The 18,652-nt window shown below is 39.9% G+C and overlaps 1 protein-coding gene across 3 annotated transcripts in view; it reads left to right on the forward strand.

Moving 5' to 3' along the window:
* The window catches only part of ALS2 (alsin Rho guanine nucleotide exchange factor ALS2), a 55,088-nt gene that overhangs the window by 22,930 nt on the left and 13,506 nt on the right, over window positions 1–18,652 (forward strand). For all 3 annotated transcript variants that reach the window (XM_070732011.1, XM_070732013.1, XM_070732012.1), the window contains 13 exons: window positions 609–674; window positions 2,852–3,011; window positions 5,966–6,097; window positions 6,357–6,485; window positions 11,000–11,070; window positions 12,577–12,643; window positions 13,559–13,761; window positions 14,041–14,106; window positions 15,095–15,193; window positions 15,799–15,963; window positions 17,165–17,276; window positions 18,187–18,264; window positions 18,356–18,489. In XM_070732011.1, the coding sequence (XP_070588112.1) occupies window positions 609–674; window positions 2,852–3,011; window positions 5,966–6,097; window positions 6,357–6,485; window positions 11,000–11,070; window positions 12,577–12,643; window positions 13,559–13,761; window positions 14,041–14,106; window positions 15,095–15,193; window positions 15,799–15,963; window positions 17,165–17,276; window positions 18,187–18,264; window positions 18,356–18,489 (1,482 nt within the window). The remainder of the gene's footprint in view (window positions 1–608; window positions 675–2,851; window positions 3,012–5,965; window positions 6,098–6,356; window positions 6,486–10,999; window positions 11,071–12,576; window positions 12,644–13,558; window positions 13,762–14,040; window positions 14,107–15,094; window positions 15,194–15,798; window positions 15,964–17,164; window positions 17,277–18,186; window positions 18,265–18,355; window positions 18,490–18,652) is intronic.

The following is an 18,652-nucleotide window of genomic DNA, read 5'->3' on the forward strand; positions in this document are numbered from 1 at the left end:
TTTGACCATTTATCTAGTAAAGCTAAATCATTTGCCATATTACAGACGCCCCCAGGAATACCAACCCTATTGCACACTTTAGAGTCATCGGCAAATAGGCAAACCTTCCCTACCAAACCTTCCCCTATGTCACTCACAAACATATTAAAAAGAATAGGACCCAGAACAGACCCTTGTGCGACACTGCTTGTAACCTGTCTCTGCTCAAAATACTCAAATACATCTTTTTACCTATCCCATTACTTTTGGGTATTTTCATATAAATTTTGTATGACAGGAACCAATGCTGCTTTGCTTCCTAATCTGCACAGCACTTATGATGTGGGATGCTCCACTTCAGATGGGAGAGTTTGAGTTTGAGCGTTGTGCTGCTGCATTGGGGCGGGGGAGAGAATAACATGTAGAGGTATCAGAATTTGGGCAAGGAGTTGATTGTTACCAAAGTAAAACGAGAGGAAAGTCTACTATCAGAATCCAGTGATATAAACAGACTGAAATGCTAAAGGTTGGAGGCTCAGGGATGTGGCAGAAAGAGTTTATTTTCTTATAGACAGATTCATGATGATATCCACAAGAATATTCACTTTTCTTCCAATGTTCTGTTTTAGGTACTGTGCTTCCTTGACAAACTTTCTGGTAATGGGAGGATTTTCAGTACTCTCCAAGCCAGCATTGTAAGTGCACATTTTAATGGGCAAAATCGTTTGATTTATTGTTGCTCTAATGAATGATTGAAATCATGGTAAAGGTCAAGCTTGTATATTGTAGGTTATTGTAGGATATTGCCCCGCCCTGCCAACGCAAGAAGTGGGTTCCCTCACAGCACCTCCTCTCCTGTGTGAAGCCAGCTGGGCTCAACCCCCCTGCATTTTGTACACACTCAACTGTCCCCACTAGTTCCCAAATCCCTACTGAGAAACATGCAGGGCGGGCGATGCAAGGATTGACACCAGGCCATGAGTCCCAGGCTAAGCAGTCTGTCATTGCCAGAGCTCCAAGCAGAACTCCAAGTGGTATGGGCTCTGCACTGCCATGAAGCGGGATTCGCATGGCCAGTTCTTGCCTGTTCTTGCCTGCAGCGTTTTATGTCAGAGAAGCTGCCGAAGCCGGCTAAGATCAGGCCAAAATCAGTGAGCCAGACACACTGCCTCCTCCTGGCAGGAGAAGAGGGAGAGGAGGTCTTGTGAGGGAGCCCATTTCTCGTGTTTTCTTCCCAAGTGGCGGCAGCGTGTCCAGCTCACCAATTTGACCTTCTGATCTCGGCTGGTGAGGGTGGGGAATGAATGAGTGACTGGGCATGTGCCTATCAATTGGCTTCCAGTGTCAGGGAAGGGAAGTAGGTGGGCTGCTGTTTCTTTTCATTGGGGTGCGTAGAGCAAGGAGGGGCTCCTCTTCTCCACCCCTCGCCAGGTATGGCAGGGCTTTCTGCCCCTCACTTACCCATTCACCTCCTTTATCGATGCAATTTGGGGGTGGCAGGTGGGGCAGGGGAGAAAGGGTATTCCCAACTCCTGGGCCAACTGGCTTCGTCCCAGCTCTTTCTCTGCCTTTCGGCATCAGCCATCAAAGACGAGGGTTTTGTGAGCAGAAAAGCTTAGCCCACCCCCAGGTGACCTCGCTTCCTCCAAGCCTTTTTTTGCCTAATGATGCCTGATTTCCAGCTCTGTTGCGTTTCTCACCATTGTCTGCAAAGAAACAAATTTGTGGGATTAGCATTTAAAAATTTCAATCAATTCCAACTTCTCGCGAAAAGTGTTTTTTTTTACGGTAGTCCCACAGACTGGTTGCCTTGCATGCGCAGCAGAGAACAGAGCTGGAAAGCAGGTTAGTGAAGGGTTGTGGCTGCTTCGGAGTGGGGTGTGAGGAACCTCTGTGTGTGTGAGAGATAGAGAGAGCACATCAGCACCAGCCGTCCAAGGTTGGATTGGATTTTTCTGTCTGTCTGTCTGTCTGTCTGTCTCTCTCTCTCTTTCTTTCTTTCTTTCTTTCTTTCTTTCTTTCTTTCTTTCTCTCTCTCTCTCTCTCTCTCTCTCTCTCTCTCTCTCTCTCTCTCTCTCTCTTCATCCCACCCCAGCAGCACTGGTGGAGCTTCAGTGCCTGGTCGGTGGGCAGCTTGTCACCTACCCTGCCTGCTAGCCCACAGTGGGACACTTCTCAGCTGTTGTAGGCCCACAGTGCTGCCTGCTGCTGCCTTTGGGCTGCTGAGCATCAGCCTGCATGGCGCTGGGCTACAGCTATACTGAACCTGGTGCTCTTTGGGCCTTGGTGGGTGCTGCAACTCTCATTCCCGCTCCTCTCCCTCCCCAATTTCCCTGCCAATCATTCTATCCTTGGGGAGCTCAGGACAGATGCACATCCCAGAAATGCTCCCTCCAAAGCCTTCAGTCTTTCAATCGTGCCCAGGGAAGTTGGAGGTTTGCTCGGAAGCTGCGGCAGAGCATTGCACTGGCAAACCTCCTCAGAAAGACAGAATGAGAGGCAACTCATGGCCCTTGCTGGCTCGGCTGATCCATGGGCTTCGATTAAGGGGCCAAGCCTCCATGAGGTGATGGGGAAACGAAGGGCTGCCTCCTTTACTGGGCATACCCTCTTCACTAGGGCTTATTTTGGGGGTAGGGCTTATATTCCACCCATCTCCCAAAAACCAGGGTAGAGCTTATTTTCAGGGCAGGTTATGTTTTTCGGCAAACACGGTATATAAATGTGTGGGTGTTTGTGTGTGTGGTATTTTTCTATTAATCAGATTTGCAATGTGTTTTTGTGTGTAAGTTATTTCCCTAAATAATTCGATTTCATTTGTTTAAATACTGAGTACTGATGAGACATAATATATATTTATCTTTACCTGCAGGGATTTCTTAGGCAAAACCCAAGCATTACTTCAAGATCTGTCAGAGACAAATGAGATTTATCCATTAATGGAGATGCTAAATACTCTGTTTTTCTTGCCAATCAGACGACTTCATAATTATGCTAGAGTTTTACTAAAGCTTGCTACCTGTTTTGAAGTGGTAAGTTGTTCAGTGTGAAAGTTTTTAATAATAGGTTATCATTTACTATTTGTCTTTAATTCTATAATCTGTCTCATGATTTAAATGTATCCTTTCTAATTTAATTGTTTATCTTTTACTGTGTGTTTGTGAATGTGCATAACATTGAATGTTAAAATAAACAAAGAGTAAAACTGCACTTTAAGCAACGTTTTAGCTTTTATACTATTCTATCAGAGAATAAGAAAAGTTTTCTAATGTTAGAATACTTAAAACATATTCTTGCAATTAGGTACTTGTTTGCATGGTTCTGCCTTCTTTGGTTTAGCCATGGTAAATCGGACACTTAATCTTCATTAAATATACTGCTCAAAAAAATAACATATCCTAGATCTGAATGAATGGAATATTCCCATTGAATACTTTGTTCTGTACAAAGTTGAATATGCACAATAGCACGTGAAATTGATTGTCAATCAGTGTTGCTTCCTAAGTGGACAGTTTGATTTCACAAAAGTTTGATTTACTTGGAGTTATATTGTGTTGTTTAAGTGTTCCCTTTATTTATTTATTTTTGAGCAGTGTATATTCCTAGCTATGGAATTGCCTATAAACTCAAAAAAGGCTTATTATTTAAACATTCTTGGAATTTCTTTTGTAAGAGTTCAGTGTGAAATCATAGAATACTGTCTAGTAACTATTTTCATGAAATAATCCTTTTAACAGAGTGGAAGATTGCATTCCAACAACTGATTTGCATGCTTATTTTGGGATGGAAGTGGTTAATAATATTGGCAGTTGCATGGAAGCTGTTGCCACATGTACCTGTATATTCTTTGGTATTATAAAATTTTTCCATCATAAAAATGAGAACTCTTGCAAAAGTATAAGAGAAATGTTTCCCAACCATGGCAACTTTAAAATGCACAGACTTCAACTTCCAGAATTCCTTAGCCAGCATTCTGACTGGGGATTTCTGGTAATTGAAGGTCACATACGTATTTAAACTTAGGCTCAAATCCAGAAAAAATTAAATTCTTACATGGATAAATTCTGAATGAATTTACCTTTTATTCGGGAAAGGGATCCAAACAGTGGTTGCTATTTCCTCTAAAAAGTGGATAAGTTTCTTCATGTGTTGTATTCTGGATGCGGAAGAGATGGCAGTGGTACAACTAAATGGCCATTAAATGGTATATGTGTGCCATTCATCTTTGAATTTCTAATAAAAGGAAGGAACAGGTAAATAAGGCACTGGGGAGATGAAGGTGAAAGGAAGATATTACAAAAACTGATCAGAGTAATGGAATATGCACTGGTGCTGTAAGCCATCTTTCCTTTCCACTACTGGCTGCTAACCCTCAACAATTTTTTCCTGTAGGCTGAACAATTCAGCAGCCTAATAGTGGTAATAACACTCCTGAGAGATCTGCCTTCCCCAGTGCATTTGATTTCCAAAAGAAATGTTTCTCTTTGCATTTCCTTTGGAAATATTGTACGCATAAGTGGCGTACATAAGTGCACTGGTGTGCCTTTCGTGCCCTGTCCAATTGTCTTTCCTTTCTCTCACTTATCATATATATTTTCTTTCTTTCATATATCCTCTCCTCTAATTTCACTTTACCCTTAGATATATTACTACATGTCTATTTTTCTTCCTATGTATTTGTGTATTGAACAAATGAATAAATAAAAAATAAATAAATAAATTTGATTTCCTGGAGAAGGAGAAACTTTGGGAATTTAGCAGAACTGCAGGTTTCACCGGCACTCTACAGATTGCACATGAATTTGCTACCTGGAGCTTTGAAACAAGGTTTAGGTTACTCTTAAGCCGCTTTAGAAAATAGAGGATCTTCTTAGGTGGCAGTTTAAAAATTACTTTGCTATAAATCATGCTGAAACCAGCAGACTTTATGAGCCTCAAGGTTATTTCCAGAATATTACGAATGGTAATTATAAAATTCTGTAAAGCTGAGGTCAACCCCTGGTGATTTCACAGACATATTATGTGGTTTTCTTGGCAGCTCTAAAAAAAATGCCTTGCCACCACCTACCTTGTTTACATCCCTAGGATTCCTGGAAATCTCCCTTCCAAGTACTAACTGGCTGCTATGCTGTTTTCTTCTGATTCCAGACAAGACTGCTAGATGCTGCCATCTGCTGGGGCAAAAATTGTGTCGTGTATAAACTTTTTAAGTGTAACTACTGCTAACATCCTGGCTTTAGTAGATTGAAAATATTTGATTAATTTATCTAATATGTCACTATAGCTCTAGTACTATGGAAGGTAAATGTATTCATCCAGCTGTTCTAGCTTTACTGATATATTAAATATGGGTTTTTCTAATATTACAATATAAAGTACTGTATTTTTTGCACTATAAGACATACTCCCCCCCCACCCCAAAAAGTGGGTGAAAATCTATCTGTGTCTTAATGAGTGAATATCGCCTATCACCATTGCCATCTATTGCTTGCCGCCGCCGCCGCCTATCGGTGATTGGTTAGCTAGGCCTTCAGGAATACTGCTGATCAGCTGTAAAAGGCAGGGTCGGCAATAGGTAGCAGCAATCCCCGTCACCTGGAAACAGCTGATTGGCAATATTCCAGGAGGCTGGTCCAACCACTGATAGACGGCGGCGAGAGGCTCCAGCGTTCCCTGGCAGAGGCAGCAGTCCAAGAGGAGGCAGCAGTAGTGCTGTCTCTGGTCATCCAGTCTACTGATTGGTGAGGCTAGAGGACACCGGGATCCAGCTGTCGCTCAGCTGACTAATGGTGGGCGCAATGGAGCGGAGCCCTGACGAGCCATGTGCTGGGACTGGGAGGCAGAGGCAGATTTTTTGGTTTTCTTGTTTTCCTCCCCAAAAGCTAGGTGCATCTTATGGAGCAAAAAAATATGGTAATTTATATAAAAATATTGGGATGGTCTTGTGAAACATTAATCAATCTCCATTCTTTCCTTTTCTATGTAGACATCTCCAGAATATCAAAGCCTTCAGGATTCCAGCTCTTCTTATGAATCTCTGGCTGTTCATCTCAGTCGGAAAAGAAAAGACGCTGAATATACACTAGGTTTCTGGAAAACATTTCCTGGGAAAATGACAGTACGTGTGTGTGTGTGTGTGTGTGTGTGTGTGTGTGTGTTAGGAGCTGATGTTATTTACTACCACAAATTGAAATAATTTCTGTTTCTACTTTCATGAAGATAATTCTTCTAGTTTTATAAAATGGTATATTGTTAGTTATGATTTATCATTACATTATATTCCATTACATTATAATGTTTAAATGCAAATAAATTCAAATTCCACCAGTACTGCACTACTTGTTGTTAAATTGCCTTGCATTTCTTTTTAATTATAGGATTCCTTGAGGAAACCTGAGCGGCGACTAATCTGTGAAAGCAGCAATCGAGGATTGTCGCTGCAACATGCTGGGAGATTTTCAGTGAATTGGTTTATCCTCTTCAATGATGCCTTAGTCCATGCTCAGGTTTGTACTTGAATAATGTGCATAGTTATTAGGCAAGCTGTGTTTTTGAGGATTGCTTGTTTTATTGAACAATTACAGTGCTCTCAGTCAACCCAAAATGTTAATAAACCTCAAACCTGAATATTTAAAAAAGTAAAAGTGAGGTTATGGCTTACTTAGGAGAATAGCTACGTGTGCACAATTATTGGGCAATTATTGGTGTGCAGAATTATTATGCAACTAAATGAAAAAAGAAAATTTTCCCACTTCACTCATTTATTTTCATCTGTTAAAGTTGTTAAAGAAACAACTCAAAATTTACAAATAAATATTCTGACAGTTCAAAAAAACATATCAATGTTACCAATATACCAATATAGCCACTTTCCTTTTCAATAACAGTCATAAGCTGTCCATTCATGGACTCTGTCAGTTTCTTGATCTATTGGTGATCAACTTTTTGTGCAGCAATAACCACAGCCTCCCAGACACTGTTCAGAGAGGTGTACTGTTTTCCTCCACCGTAAATCTCCCGTTTAAGAAGGGCCCACAAGTTCATAATAGAGTTTAGGTCAGGTGAGGAAGAGGGATATGTCATTATTCTTTCATCTTTAAGGCCTTCATTGGTTAGCCAGGTAGTGGAGTGCTTTGATGCATGCGAAGTACTGTCCTATATAAAAATCATTGTCTACTTGAAAGATGCAGACTTTTTCCTGGATCATTGCTTGATGAAAGTGTCTTCTACAAACATCTTCAATCTGAAAAGGTTTAACCTCATCTTCAATAATACCAGGCCATATCAGTTCCCCACCTGACCTAGCTGGCCTCTGAGTCGACTTCCACCTTGCTGGCCTCTGTGCTGATCCAGCCACGGGCCTATCCATCTGGTCTGTCAAGGATCACTCTAATCTCATCAGTCCATAAAACATAGAAACATAGAAGACTGACGGCAGAAAAAGACCTCATGGTCCATCTAGTCTGCCCTTATACCATTTCCTGTATTTTATCTTAGGATGGATATATGTTTATCCCAGGCATGTTTAAATTCAGTTACTGTGGATTTACCAACCACGTCTGCTGGAAGTTTGTTCCAAGGATCTACTACTCTTTCAGTAAAATAATATTTTCTCACGTTGCTTTTGATCTTTCCCCCAACTAACTTTGGATTGTGTCCCCTTGTTCTTGTGTTCACTTTCCTATTAAAAACACTTCCCTCCTGAACCTTATTTAACCCTTTAAATGTTTCGATCATGTTCCCCCTTTTCCTTCTGTCCTCCAGACTATACAGATTGAGTTCATTAAGTCTTTCCTGATATGTTTTATGCTTAAGACCTTCCACCATTCTTGTAGCCCGTCTTTGGACCTGTTCAATTTTGTCAATATCTTTTTGTAGGTGAGGTCTCCAGAACTGAACACAGTATTCCAAATGTGGTCTCACCAGTGCTCTATATAAGGGGATCACAATCTCCTTCTTCCTGCTTGTTATACCTCTAGCTATGCAGCCAAGCATCCTACTTGCTTTTCCTACCGCCCGACCACACTGCTCACCCATTTTGAGACTGTCAGAAATCACTACCCCTAAATCCTTTTCTTCTGAAGTTTTTGCTAACACAGAACTGCCAATACAATACTCAGATTGAGGATTGCTTTTCCCCAAGTGCATTATTTTACATTTGGAAACATTAAACTGCAGTTTCCATTGCTTTGACCATTTATCTAGTAAAGCTAAATAATTTACCATATTACAGATGCCTGCAGGAATATCAACCCTATTGCACACTTTAGAGTCATCGGCAAATAGGCAAACCTTCCCTACCAAACCTTCCCCTATGTCACTCACAAACATATTAAAAAGAATAGGACCCAGAACAGACCCTTGTGGCACCCCCGCTTGTAACCTGTCTCTGCTCAGAATACTCGCCATTAACAATAACTCTCTGATGTCTACGCTTCGGCCAGCTGCAAATCCACTGAACTATCCAGGGATTAAGTCCAATCTTCACTAATTAATCTATCAGCTCTTTATGTGGAACCGTATCAAACCTTTGCAATATCTGTCTTCAGATATTTCTTGGTCCAGTCTTGTCATTTCAACTTATGTGTCTTGTTCAGTAGTTGAAGGATTTCAGCCTTCCTTACCTTGGCCATGTCTCTGAGCACTGAAAATCTTGTACTTCTAGGCATTCCAGGTAGGTTCTGAAGCAGTTTTGAAATATGACATCACTGGAGGATAATGGGTCCCTGGTAGCTTCACATTTGACTCTTCTCAAATCTTTGGCAGTTAAGGTTTGTCTTTTCCTCTCAACATGTTTCTTCCGGCCCTGTTGACTATTTGCAAGAAAGTGGTTGATGGTTCTGTGATCACGGCCCAATATCTTAGCAATTTCAAGAGTCCTGTATCCCTCTGAAAGACTTGTTACAATTTTTTTATTTTTGGAGCCAGTTAAATCTCTATCTATCTATCTATCTATCTATCTATCTATCCATCCATCCATCCATCCATCCATCCATCCATCCATCCATCCATCCATTTGATTTTTATGCCGCCCTTCTCTTTAGACTCAGGGCGGCTTACAACATGTTAGCAACAGCACTTTTTAACAGAGCCAGCATATTGCCCCCACCATCTGGGTCCTCATTTTACCCACCTCGGAGGGATGGAAGGCTGAGTCAACCTTGAGCCAGTGATGAGATTTGAACCGCTGGTCTGCAGATCTACAGTCAGCTTCAGTGGCCTGCAGTACAGCACTCTACCTGCTGCGCCACCCCAGCTCCGTTTTTTAGCCCATTTTGCCTGAGGAAAAGAATCTGCGTAATAATTATGAATACCCTGATATAGGGTGTTGATCCCCTTAGGTCATACCTCCCTTATTACACAGATATACATCATTTGATATGCTTATACTAACTAAGCATTCAAGTTTACACAGGTTGAAGGAGGAAAATAAGCATAAAATGATAATATGGTCAAAATACTCGCTTGCTTAATAATTGTGCATACAGTGTATTTATATACTTATTTCCTCTATACTATATACCTTGCTTGTCTGACTCTGGTTAGTGTACATAGTTATAATAACAGAAACTCAACAATCAAAATTAAAATAACAAAACTATTAAAACACAATTAAAACACTTAAGAGTATAATAAAACAAAAACACAGGAGACTGCATTACAAAACTTTCACACCTGTAGGCCTGATGTCACAACCAAGTTTTAAGGGCCTTCCAGAAAGTCAGTAAGGTCAGGGGCAATTTCACTTTTTTCCAAATGGTGTCCCAAAGGATGGGGGCATAGCAGAAAATGCTCACTTAGCTCTAAGATGAAGCTCCTTAGCAGACGGGACTCACAACATACTTCTCCTGGCAAACTAAATGTATCTGTAAATATATCTGTATCCCTGATAGAGAAATGTTCAATACAATGATACCTTGTCTTACAAACCCCTCTTCATACGAACTTTTCACGATACAAATCAGAGGTTTAAGATTTTTTTGCCTCTTCTTCCAATCTATTTTCACCTTGCAAACCCCCCGCCGCCGCTGGGATGCCCCGTCTCCGGACTTCCGTTGCCAGCTGAAGCACCCGTTTTCACGCTGGTGGGATTCCCCTGAGGCTCCACTCCATGGGAAACCCCACCTCCGGATTTTGCGATGCTGCCACCAGCGTGAAAAGGGGCGCTTCGGCTGGCAACGGAAGCTTGGAGGTGGGGTTTCCCAGTGAGGGAAGCCTCAGCGAAATCGCAGCATCGCAAATGCTGCGATTTCACTGAGGCTTCCCTCACTGGGAAACCCCACCTCTGGACTTCCGTTGCCAGCCAAAGCACCCATTTTCACACTGGGGTTCCCCTGAGGCTCCCCTCGCTGGGAAACCCCACCTCTAGACTTCCGTTGCCAGCTGAAGCGCCCGTTTTCACGCTGCTGGGATTCCCCAGAGGCTCCCCTCGCTGGGAAACCCCACCTCCGGACTTCTGTATTTTTGCGATGCTGCAAGGGAATCCCAGTAGGGGAATCCCAGCATCGGAGAAACAGGCGCTTCGCTGGCAATGGAAGTCCGGGGGTGGGGTTTCCCAGCGAGGGAATCCTCAGCGAAATCGCAGCATGCTGGAATTCCCCTGCAGCATCACAAAAACACAGAAGTCCGGAGGTGGGGTTTCCCATGGAGGGGAGCCTCAGGGAAATCCTACCAGCTCGAAAATGGGCCCTTCGGCTGGCAAAAGGGGTGAATTTTGGGCTTGCACACATTAATCGCTTTTCCATTGATTCCTATGGGAAACATTGTTTCGTCTTACGAACTTTTCACCTTACGAACCTCGTCCTGGATCCAATTAAGTTTGTAAGACAAGGTATCACTGTATTTGTAGAAGAACATATAGGAATTAATTGGGCAGTCTTCTGTGTTCTTGCTAAAATTTTAGAAGTAATAACCAGCATCTTTCAAAAAGCTAGGGCCCACGCAAAGACCGTGGACTGAATCTTACATTATGGCCATAATCATAATATGAAGATTGACCTTCTCTTTTTTTCTCTTATAGTTCTCAACTCACCATATTTTTTCCTTGTCTACCCTTTGGGTAGAACCTGTTTCAGAAGAGTCTGGTAATATGTAAGTATTTTTCAGCTGCTTTCTATTAAGTTTGGACTAGTTAACAAATTATTGATTCTTTTAAAACTTATTTTGCAGCCCATCCCTACTTATTCTTGAACCTGCTTTCAATATTCATAATAGAATTTAAATTCTTATAATTACAGATCAGGCTCTTTTTACACTTGTGTCAACTGACACAGCAACTGTTAATATGGGTTTTTAAGTGTAAACATGCTGAATCTATGAAACAATATAATTTATACTTCAGATGTAAAAGTATTTAGTTTTATATAGTCTACAAGTAGTCCTTGACTTACAATAGTTTGTTTAATGACGGTTGAAAGTTACAAGGGCACTGAAAAAATGACTTATGACCATTTTTCATACTTATGGGCATTGTAACATTACACAATCAAAATTCGGGTACTTAGCAATTAACTCATAATAGTTACACTGGCCTAGAGTCCTGTGATCTCTTTTTGTGACCTTCTGATAAGCAAAGTCAATGGGAAAGACCAGATTCACTTATCGCCTGTGTTACTAACTTAACAATTACATTGATTCATTTAGTAACTGTGGCAAGAAAGGTTGTAAAATGGAGCAAAGCTCACTTAACAATTATCTTGCTTTATTGAATTACAGAAATGTTTGGCCTTTATTGTTGTCCTAAGTCAACGACTACCTGTATTTGCGGACTCCATACATCCTTCATTAAAAATTGCTCATCAACAATTGTTTAAGAAGAAAAATATTTATTTACTGCATCTTCTTTTTCAGGATATAATCCTGTCAGTCAAAATAAGCAACCATGTAGACAGTACATTTTTTTAATGACTATGTTATAAGTCATAAATCCTTCCCACGGAACACATCATGTTGATAACCCTGTGGGGCAAGTGTGGGATGGAGAGGAAGGAGTCCAGCTGCAGCAGCTCTGCATGTCTTCCTCTAGGACAGGGGGATCAAACTCAATTTCGTTGAGTGGCACATCAGGGTTGTGTTTGACCTTGGGGGGAGGCATGAGCAGCTTTTCGTCTGTGATGGCCTTCTGCAACACTCTGCCAGCAAAAACAGAGATCTGTTTTCTCTGGCAGAGGCACTGTAAGCCAGTCCTTCTCTGTTTCCAGGGCAGCCTGGTGGGCCAGATTGAAGCACTCTAAGGGCTGGATCTGGCCTGCAGGCCTTGAGTTTGACACCTCTGCTCTAGGAATTCTGAAATGGAGTGGACTAGTTTGGCTATGTCATTCTTCAGTTGCAGAATTATTCTCCATCTTGTGTCCACCTGGAATAAAAATTCCATAGTAAAATCAGAAGTCTGAATTGCTACATTTAGTCAATACTGGAGGGGAGATGACAGCATTTGTTCCTTGGATAATTTAATATGCATTAATTACAGTGAACTGAAGTGAAAAAGAAAGGAAGAACAAATAAATCTTGTGGGGGTTTTTATATGAAAAGACTGTAATGTAGTCGTTTCTCTGGATTAACATTTACAACACTCTTTGTTTATTTTCTTTGCTCTAGGAATGGTTTAAGAATCACTACACCTGAAGAACAGTTTATTCTCATTTCATCAAGTCCACAAGAAAAGGTAGGACTTTCTTGCCCCTTCCCTCCATTCCCTGCATCAGATGCCTCAATGACTTTTCCACTTTCTAGCATGACTTGCTTTCTAGAGCCTATTCTATATATTTTTTCTGTTTCATTCTTTGAAATTGGTATGAAGCATGTTTTTATTATCTGTGCTGATTTTAGATCAACCTAATAAAATCATTATATTGTGTAAATTTCCTCTAGAATCAGTATACAGTCTAAATATCCAGCATCCCATTTTTGAAAAATACTTGATAAGATCATGAGGTAATTACTTAGCAAATAAGGATCTCACCTTTTCCAACTTTTTTTTTTGAGATGGGATTCCCAATAATCGATAGACATGAAATTACATCTTCAGAGGGTCCTCATAACTTCTTTTTAGTGGTGGTTAAAAACTAAACTGTGTTAAGCCTGTTGCGCATTAAACATTTTATCCTTTAATTTTTAAAATAAGGGGATAGAAAGTATATTATTGAACTTTGATAATGTTAGTGGTGTGAACCTATGTAACTGCTAACATTAAATAACCATATGTTGCTTATCTTTCAGCATTTATTTTAAAATGGTAACCCACAATTCATAGCTGGACTGAGCTCTTTACATATAAGCCAAATTACGTTACAGTTTGTTAATGGCTAACAAATTTATTTAGATAGAAATGTCTTTGATACCATTATATATTTGGCCTATGTAACTGGTAATGTTAAAATTCAATTCTGGTTTTTAAAAGGAGTAAAAGTACTGGAATACTTATACTGTATTCTACAATGCACTGTTGTTGTTATTATGTATGAATTCCATGACCACAGTAGATGTGTCGTACCAATTCCATGGAATTCCTGCAAGAGATGTAGAATGAGAAAAGGAAGAGGTATCAGAAAACCTTTGACTATTTTTCACTCTGTTTCAGACTAAGTGGCTGAAATCTATAAGCCAAGCTATAGATCAGGCCTTAAAGGGGACATCTGATTTGCCTCCCTATTGTGGTAGTGGAAACCTTCAGAGGCAAGAGCCCCCTATTTCAAGGAATGCAAGATATACCTTCTATAAAGACCCTCGGCTTAAGGATGCTACTTACAATGGTCGATGGCTTTCTGGGAAGCCACATGGCAGGTGAAACTGAATTTTCCCCAATTATATGAGAAGTTGTTTATCTAAATATTTATAGTAGATCACAAGTAAAGAGGTTAATGTAAAAAGCTATATTTATATTTAAATAGGCCCAGTAATATATACTGAAGGCCCCTTAGGCTACATTGTCATATCTTTGAGAATTAAAAGTTAATCCGGCATAGCCCAGCTGCTTTTGGAAGTTGTAAAAATTCTGTACAAACTCTATTGTGATAATTTAAATATAGAACCAATATAATTGTAGTATTCCATATATTTCAGAGGAGTTTTGAAGTGGGCAGATGGAAAGATGTATTCTGGCATGTTCAGAAATGGCATGGAGGATGGGTAAGTATAATAGAGTAAGCCGAGGAAGACCTGTTGTTCACAAATAATCTGTTTTTAAAAGTACAGTGGTACCTCTACTTAAAAACGCCTCTACTTAAGAACTTTTCCAGATAAGAACTGGGTGTTCAAGATTTTTTTGCCTCTACTTAAGAACCATTTTTTACTTAAGAACCTGAGCCCGGAAAAATTTCCCAGGAAATTTGAGAGTGGCACGAAGGCCTGGCCAGTTTCCTGCGATTCCCCCTTTAATCCCTGTCATCTTGGGCTTTTCTGGGCTGCCAGAGGAGCCTTACTCTGCCAGCGCCCCCAAAAAAGAAATGCTCCCTTCTCTCTGGGCTGCCCAGAGTGAACAGAGCATTTTCCTTTCTCTGGGAGCTGCCCCAGAGCCCCTCTTTTTTTTTTTAAGCATTAAAGTTTTGAATTTTTTTGATTCCCCTCACCTCACCTTCTTCCTTCAGCAGTGACTGTCCTCCTCCTCTTCCTCCTCCTCCTCCTCTCACCCAAATTCCGAGCTGTTATTTCTTTCCTAATGGGTTTGCACGCATTATTTACTTTTACATTGATTTCTATGGGAAAAATTGCTTCTACTTAAGAACGTTTCTACTTAAGAACCTGGTCATGGAACAAATTAAGTTTTTAAGTACAGGTACCACTGTAGTGTCAAATTAGGGTTAGTAGGGTTGAGCAGGTTTAAACATTTGGAAGCAGGAGGTTGGGCTCCAAGTATAGCAATTTTTCTCTGCTTGGTAGAGAAGCTCACTTTTCAGACTTTCCTAAAAGCAGAAATGTTTTAGGAGAACTCCTCAATGCAACGGAATCTTGTTTAAGACTCATGAGAAATCTCAATTACCTATTGAATAGAAGAGAATACTGTGCTTACATAAAATCCAAAGTATGTGTTCCAAACCTTTCTTAAAACATGCATGGTTTTGTAAATTTAGTGTTTAGATATATTGTAAAATTGTCTGATTTTTTTTTTAATTGGCAGATATGGTGAATATAAACTACCAAATAAAACAATGAAGAAGAGTGACCATTATATTGGATTTTGGAAGGAAGGCAAAATGTGTGGACATGGTATCTACAGGTAACAGAGAAAGAGTGCATTTATAGTGCAGTGGTTATGTTTTGGACTAAGCATAGGAAGAGCCGGGTTTTAAACCAATATCTTTATAATCTACCTGTTTTAGATAGGGGAGCAGGGAGTACCCAGAATTTTACGCTGTTTTGATATAGAATTGCCACTTCTAACAATTGAGACCAGATTTCTGGTGAGTGCCATGATGATGGAAACCAGGGTGGTTCTACTTACCTTCCCCACTGGTTTGCATCGCATCAGAAGTGCACATTTTGCATGCACGCTACACTTCCCAGAAATGATCCTGTGCGCAGAAGCAAAACACGAGATGGCGCAGCGAAAGAACTGACTCGGGGGGGTGCCAGGCCTCTGTCACTGCCGGTTCCAGAGACCCAGACTGCCATGTTATTATCACTTCTATAGAATTGTTCCGAACTGGGAAGAACCCAGTGGGTGGGAATATCCATTGCCAGAAATAGTTACCCTAATCCCATAATCTAAGTTTCCACATTCCTTTCAAAATGGTATTGCTCACAAAAAAACATGATGGAGAAATATCCTGGAGCAAAATCCTCAGCTTCTTTTTATTAAGACGGACTTGTTTTCCCTTCTAGGTATGCAACTGGGGAGGTTTACGAAGGAAGCTTCCAGGATAATATGCGTCATGGCCATGGTCTTCTGCGCAGTGGGAAACTGACTTCTTCTTCACCTAGCATGTTCATTGGCCAATGGGTGATGGATAAGAAGGCTGGATATGGAGTATTTGATGATATTACAAGGTAAGTAGATCTGAAACATTGGAATTACTATATTTATAATACAGTGTTCCCTCGATTTCTGCGGGGGATGCGTTCCGAGACTGCCCGCGAAAGTCGAATTTCCGCGAAGTAGAGATGCGGAAGTAAATACACCATTTTTGGCTATGGACAGTATCACAAGCCATCCCTTAACACTTTAAACCCCTAAATTACCATTTCCCATTCTCTTAACAACCATTTACTCACCATTATTACTGGTACTCGCCATTGAATAAGACACTTAGTGATCCTGATATTTATAAACATAATTATTAACAATAATTATTTTTTGTTATTTATTTGCAAAAATTATTAGTTTGGCGATGACGTATGACATCATCGAGTGGGAAAAACCGTGGCATAGAAAAAAACCCGTGAAGTATTTTTTAATTAATATTTTTTGAAAAACCGTGGTATAGGCTATTCGCGAAGTTCGAACCCACAAAAATCGAGGGAACACTGTGTAGTACTACTATATTGTAGCAGGAAAAAGAATTGCTAATAAATGTTTGTTCTTAAACAGAGAACATAAATTAACCTCGAAATAAACCTCGAAATAAGATATAATAATAGTTCCAGGAGTGAAATGCTCCCGGTTTGCTCATGCCTGTTGGTCGACAGAGTACCGGTCGCGAAGGCAGCACGAAGCTCCATCTACCCACCCGGATGCCATTTGCCACCTGCTTTGTGCATGTACAGAGGATAAAAGAACCCAAATGGCAATGGGTAAGTTGTGCCTCACACTGCCTTCATGACCGGGTCTCCAATGACCAACAGGCACAAGCGAACCAGGAGCATTTCACCCCTGACTAGTTCTAATTCATTGAAATAAAATTTCAGTGACATGATTTTTTAATGTCCATTAGACACCTAATCACCAGTCTTGTATTTAAGAGTGAGACATTCACAAAAGTCTGTGCCTGCTGGTGCTAGTTTTTTTAATCTCAATGGATGGTAAATTTGATGTGATCTTAATAGTCGTTGAAACAATTATTATTATTATTATTATTATTATTATTAATAATAATAATTTATAATAATTTATTAGATTTGTATGCCGCCCCTCTCCGAAGACTCGCTCAACTATAATAAGCTGTTACTTAAATTAGAATGTCACCTCCAGTTGGCCTCATTTCTCAGTTTTTCAGATTTTAGAGACAGTAATGTGTTTCTGTATCTTTAGGGGAGAAAAATACATGGGCATGTGGCAAGATGATGTTTGCCAAGGCAACAGTGTTGTGGTCACACAGTTTGGATTGTATTATGAAGGATCCTTTAACAACAATAAAATGATGGTGAGTTTTAGATGAATAAGTGTTCTATAACGGGGAAAACATTTTACCTATGCCCAGTTTTGCTTTTCCCTTTAAAAGACAATATATGTATACAGTGATACCTTGTCTTACAAATTTAATTGGTTCCGGGAAAACGGGCACTTCGCTTGCATCTGAAGTCCGGAGATGGGGCATCCCGGTGTCGGGGGCGGGTTCATAAGGCGAAAAAAATTCGTAAGAAGAGGCAAAAAAATTCCGAACCCTGAGTTTGTATCTCGAAAAGTTTGTATGATGAGGGGTTCGTATCACGAGGTACTACTGTATATGATGATACTATTGCACTTATTTTTATAGGTAGTATTTTAGATTGAAATCATATTTCTGTTCAGCAGTCTTCTATTCCTGAATAGTTCTATTTTAGAAAAGAAATTGTTTCCATATGCTGCAATGAAATGTTTTTCTTTCAAATGACCGAGGTTATGTACAGTTGGAAGATTATATTTGAATTTATGAGATCTACCAGATGCAAAGAAAAATAGATAAAATTTTAGTCTTTCCCCATCCCCATCTCAGTTGTCTTGCTGGAGTTTTCAATACTGTTAAAGGACTCTTTTCTCTACAGAACGTTAATTGAATACATCGATTTATTTTTGGAACTTTATAAAATGCCATCTGTAAAAACAATGGCCTTTTTTTTCATTTAGAGAATTTAAGTGAAATGTATTAAGAAGTTACGAAAACTGTTTATATCAAATGGACTCTGGTGATAATAAATAGTGTATTTAACATACCATTTACCTTTTTTAAAAAAATGCTTTTATCTAAAATATTTGAAAAAAATAAGATATAAATTTTCAATAATCAACAATGATAATATGAGAATCATTCCAAGCATGTCTTGCACTGAGTGCAGTACTTATATTCTCCGCAGGGGACTGGTGTATTGCTTTCTGAAGATGACACGGTATATGAAGGCGAATTTTCAGATAATTGGACCCTTAATGGAAAGGTAATTTGAAACACCTGCTTTCCTTAAGCAGAATAGCTCATTAAAATTACTTCATTATATATTTTTTCCTCTTTCCCCTTTTCCTTATAAGGGAACACTAGCTTTGCCAAATGGAGACACTATTGAAGGCACGTTCAGTGGTGAATGGGGATCTGGAATAAAGATTACAGGAACCTACTTCAAACCCACTTTATATGATCATGAGAAAGATCAGCCTAAAACACTGTGAGTGGATGGGAGCTAGCTTCTCATCAGATGGTTCTATCATTGTAGGTAATTAACTGTTGTAATTGGACACTGGCATTAACTGGGATGCCAGATGCTTTTCCAATCAAACTAGTTTATTTAATTAACTAAGATGATTGGACCAGAGAATGAGGTGGAGAAT

Source organism: Erythrolamprus reginae, chromosome 1 (assembly GCF_031021105.1).
Source record: "Erythrolamprus reginae isolate rEryReg1 chromosome 1, rEryReg1.hap1, whole genome shotgun sequence".
Taxonomy (NCBI): Eukaryota; Metazoa; Chordata; class Lepidosauria; order Squamata; family Dipsadidae; genus Erythrolamprus; species Erythrolamprus reginae.